The sequence below is a fragment of the Elephantulus edwardii genome, unplaced genomic scaffold, assembly GCF_000299155.1.
Source record: "Elephantulus edwardii isolate Elephantulus edwardi_28Jun2011 unplaced genomic scaffold, EleEdw1.0 scaffold00274, whole genome shotgun sequence".
NCBI classification, from domain to species: domain Eukaryota; kingdom Metazoa; phylum Chordata; class Mammalia; order Macroscelidea; family Macroscelididae; genus Elephantulus; species Elephantulus edwardii.
The window spans coordinates 2612529-2617180 of record NW_006400024.1 but is presented as its reverse complement, the minus strand read 5'-3'; the positions used below and the strand labels follow the sequence as shown (position 1 = coordinate 2617180).

General features: G+C 48.8%; 1 protein-coding gene across 1 annotated transcript in view; it reads left to right on the top strand.

The window, feature by feature from the left end:
* CEP72 (centrosomal protein 72kDa) overlaps positions 1–4652 on the top strand; it is an 82769-nt gene that overhangs the window by 35096 nt on the left and 43021 nt on the right. Inside the window, exons 2-4 of the mRNA XM_006900172.1 lie at positions 692–819; positions 1890–2082; positions 3827–3935. Coding sequence (XP_006900234.1) covers positions 692–819; positions 1890–2082; positions 3827–3935 — 430 coding nt within the window. The remainder of the gene's footprint in view (positions 1–691; positions 820–1889; positions 2083–3826; positions 3936–4652) is intronic.

The window sequence follows — 4652 nt, the reverse complement described above, 5'->3', positions numbered from 1 at the left end:
TGTCTTCCAATTCCTTTCCTATACATTGTATTTTAGAAAATTAATCACCATTGACCTGTACCCACTATTTATTGTCAAAATAGAAAGTTAACTAGCAAAATGTGTACAAAAGTTTATAGGGGGAAAAGGAGGGGGATGGAGACTAAGGATGGGACGGGGAGGAGGGAAATCACAGGGTCACAGACTTGGGTATGTGGAGGGAGAAGTAAAGGAACTGAGCAAGATGCAGTGGGGACCTGAATAGCTCATTTTTTTTAAACTCGCAAAACTGGGCCAACAGATATGCATTAGTAAAATAAAGGTCAGTTGTCAGTAGAGGCCAGTCATTGGAAAAGGACATCATGCTTGAAAAGGCAGATAGAGTCAGGGCCTGAGAGGACCTAAGTGAGCTGGATTGACACAGCGACTGCAGTGTGGGTTGGAGCCTGGCAGATTGTGACGGGGGCCCTGCAGCAGCGCAGATTCCAGTCTGTTGTGATAGGGTCCCTGTGGGTCAGCTCTCTGCACCTCCCAACAGCATGATGGGACAAGGATGTTAAAGTTACGTGTCTTTTCTGTTAAACTTTTGACATTTTGTCTATTTGTTGTTTGGGTTTTTTGGTTTTTTTTTTAACTAAGCAATTGGGATTTTGTCGTAGAAACATTTTTATTAAAAAATTATTTTTAAAATTTTGTTTTTTTCTATTCTTAGCTGACCTTCAATCATTATCTATTCCTGGGACATATCAAGAAAAGATTACACATCTAGGAAATTCTTTGGTGAAGCTAACGGGCCTAAAGTTTTTAGATCTCTCACGCAACTCATTGGTCAGTCTAGAGGTAAGTTGTATGTTGTGTGTTAAAGGCCAGTACCTTCATGGTCAAGAATGCGGTCTGCCCTGTGCCTGTACACTTCCACCCTGTGCGCACATCTGCTCACCTGGAGGTCCTTTTTCTGTGTTTACTCTACCCGAGGGTCTTACAGATTCTATCATGATTTTAAATGGCTTTTGAGAACCAAAAGCCATAGCCCACTGATGAAGGCCATTGTGCCCTTACATGAAACCACACGAGGTTCCAGAGACTAACGGACAAGTCCTCACTCTCCGTTCCTTTATCAATAAGTTCCTCTGCTCGGCACAGCATGTCTGTGGCCACTGCCCCCTGGCTTCTGGGCCTTGACTGGCAGCCTGTAAGGGGAGGCCTGCACCTTTCCGAGGCCCAGGGTGATACTGGAAGGCTTTCCATGTCTGCTGAGTGAGGAAATGTGCATCTGATGGCAGATGGGACAGCGGGGCAAGCACTGTGTGTCGCTACTGCAAAGAGGGCCCCTCACTTTGAAATGAGCTGCAGGGAAACAGCACTCAGGCATTCTATAGAGGGAGTGTGGCACAGTGGCCAGGCCCTCCGCCCGTGAAAGGCAGGCCCAGGCCATGTACATGTGGACTTCCCAAGCCTTGGTTTCTAATCTGACTTGGGGGGGAGAGCAGTTCCTGCCAGATCGGACTGTGTGGATGAAAGGAACGAATGGGTGAGCTCGTCACCTGAGTGCTGCGTGCTGAAGGGAAGTCATGGGGTCGAGCCCCTCGGCCGGGTGCTGAGGGTAAGGGTGGGGGACTCCTCAGCTAGGTGCTGGGGGTCAGGGTGGGGAATCCACTCGACTGCATGCTGGGGGTCATGGTGGGGAGCCCCTCGGTTGGGGGCTGGGTGCCTTCTTCACTTGCAACCCCCGTGCCCACCATGCATGGTCCATGCATGCGCCTGGAGTAGATGGTACCGAAGCACACATCTCACTTCTCGGCCTGTCCTGCGTTGCACAGATCCGTGCGTTCAGTGTGAATTGTCCAGTTTGTGCTGTGGTCTCGTTTAGCTCCACAGTGGAACTGATGCAGCGTCTCTTCTGTCCACAGGGCATTCAGTACCTGACCTCACTGGAAAGACTCAACCTCTACTACAACTGCATTTCCTCCCTAACAGAAGTGTTCCGGCTGCACTGCTTGCTGGATCTCACGGACGTGGACTTCCGGCTGAACCCCGTCGTGAAGAGAGAGTCTCATTACCGCCTCTTTGTTGTGCACATGCTCCCCAACCTCAGGCAGCTAGGTAGGCGTAGGCTCCTGGCTATCGGGGCTGGGCACAAGGCCTTCACCGCCTCTTTTTGTTTTTTTAAAAAATTGTATTTTAATGAAAGTTTACAGAAAGGCTGTGTTTTCATTCATTCACTGTTGCACATTTTCCTCCCTCCCTCCTTGCTCCAGGTTGCTGTCATACAGGTAATGCCTGTTCATACATTCCTTTCAGACAGTTCTTTCCCTCATCTGTTCCTGTACAATGTTCGTTATCTATCCACTGTTGTCCTATGCACCCTCCAACCCCCACTGACTGTCTTCTTACAGTGATGTCATGCAGTATTTGTCCTTTTGTGACAGATATTTCACTCAGTGTCGATAGTTGTAGAGAGGCTTGAGGCCTTTTGTTCACAGGGACGCTATGAGTCGCGCTCAACTCTAAGGCAATCAACAACTACAGTGTCCTTCAGGGTCACCCATGTTGTGCAGAGTTTTATGAGTTCATTGTTTTTCGGTGCTGTGTGATATTCCATTATGTGAACATACCATAGTGTTTCTACCCATTCATAGGCACTTGGGTTGCTTCCATCTCTTTGCTGTTGTGAAAGAAGCGGCAATAAAGGTGGGTGTTTTTATAATTTGGTCTGCTGAGATTAGTAGCAGATCAGTTATAAGAAGTGTTGGGTCAGTATTTTCCCCAGTGGTTGGTCTGCTGTATGTCCAGGATTCCTGACATCAATAGCTCCTCTTTTCTCAGTTCCCCAGCTCCTCTATGTCCCTTGGGCTCTGTGATTCCCTAAAAGATCTCCCAGAGACTCAGACCCATCAGGGAAAGGACTCACGTGACCGTAAATACCTAGGCTTGCTTTGTAGAAACTGGTGAAGGATGTCAGGAGCCTTTAGACTGTCAGTTGTGGCACCACTGGGTGGTGACTGTGGGTGATACAGGCTGGTGGTACAGAGTGGTAAGCATCTAGGAGCTATGTCCCAGGGGAACGAGCTGCTTAAGAGAGAGAAGCATCTAGCACTAAGGTTCCATGAGCTTCTGTAAGCCTTGCGTTGGATGGGGCTGTCCCATCCTAATCCTCTCTCCTAAACACAGTAATTGTTGTTGTTGTTGTTGTTGTTGTTGTTGTTGTTGTCAAGTGCCTTTGAGTTGAGTGCAACTCATATCAACCCTGTGAACAAAACACCTGAACCCTGTTCTATAACTGTTGTCATTTCTCTAAGTCTGTAGGGTTTCCAGAGATATGTTGTTAATCCAGCAAACAAAAGTTAACCTTTGATAAGCCTTAGACACCAGAATGGGTGTGCATACACCTGTTTGGTTCCCAGCTCTGGTTTCTTTAGGGTATATTCCCAATAGTGACGTTTCTGGGTCAAATGGTATTTCTATTTCCCAACTTTCTGAAAGTGCCAGACTGCCTTCTGTGGTGGCTGTCCTGTTTCACACTCCCACCAGCAGTGAATCAAGGCTCCAATCTCTCCAAACCTCGGTCAGCACTTGTTGTTTTCTGCCTGTTGGACTTGGCTGTTGTTGCTGGGGTGAGATGGTGCCTCAGAGCTGTTCAGTGGAGATGAGCAGAGTGCTCTGAGGGCGAGGCGGGTCCTGCAGCGGATTCCTTCTAGAAACAGAGGTTCATTTCCTACGGTTGTTGGATTTGAGCGTCGGTGTTTCTGTTCCCAGGACCTGTGCCCTGGGCTGTGCCTGCGCTGTGCCTGGGGCCTCGTCATGGCAGTCTGCCACCTGTTAGTGCCTCTGTGTGCTTCCTTCCTAGATGACCGCCCCGTGAGGGACAGCGAGCGGAAAGCATCCCAGCTGCACTTTGCTTCGGAGGAGCTGCTCGACTCCAGCTGTGATGTCCCAGATGCTTCAGAAGTTAGAAGGTATGCGAGCCCAGGTTCTCACACTGCTCTGCCGGTAGATTCTGGCAGACGGTTGTGGCCTTCTGTCAGCAGCAGCATGAATATCTGATTGAGACTTTCAGCTTCCAGAGCAGGAGAAGCAGATTTTTGCTCTTCAAAGGTGCCCACCTGTCCCGATGCCCTCCTGGGAGAGTTGTGTTGGCAGCCTTGGGTGCATTTCAAGAGCTCTTTTTCATTTCTGCAGTGGCCCTTTCTGCGCTTCCTGTTTGCATCATGTGGTCATAGCCTCCTGCGCCTCCTCAGAAAACATTATGGTTTCACATTTCTCCAAGTTCTTTTCTAATCCCTGCACCTCCTAGTCCTTTGAAGTTTCTCAGCTTGTTCATGTGAATTTTCCTGATGTGTGGTGAAGCATTCTAGTGTATCTTCAGGATAGATCTTGTGCCCTGCACCTTTCTTGGCTGTTTTTAGTTGCTAGTAAGTCAACTACAACCCATAGTGACCTTATGAACAGCAGATGGGACCTTGCTTTGTCCTGTGCCATCCTCCGTATCACTCATGCACTTTGTGATGGTCACGGAGTGCATGCGTTGTGTTGAGGGCCTTCCTCTCCTTTTCTGATGTTACACCTCTCCCAGCATGAGGTCTTTCCCCCAGTTCTGCCTGAACATATCCCCACAGTAAGGGAGACCAAGTCTTGGACCCTGGCCTCACAGTAAGGGAGACCACAGCTCAGCC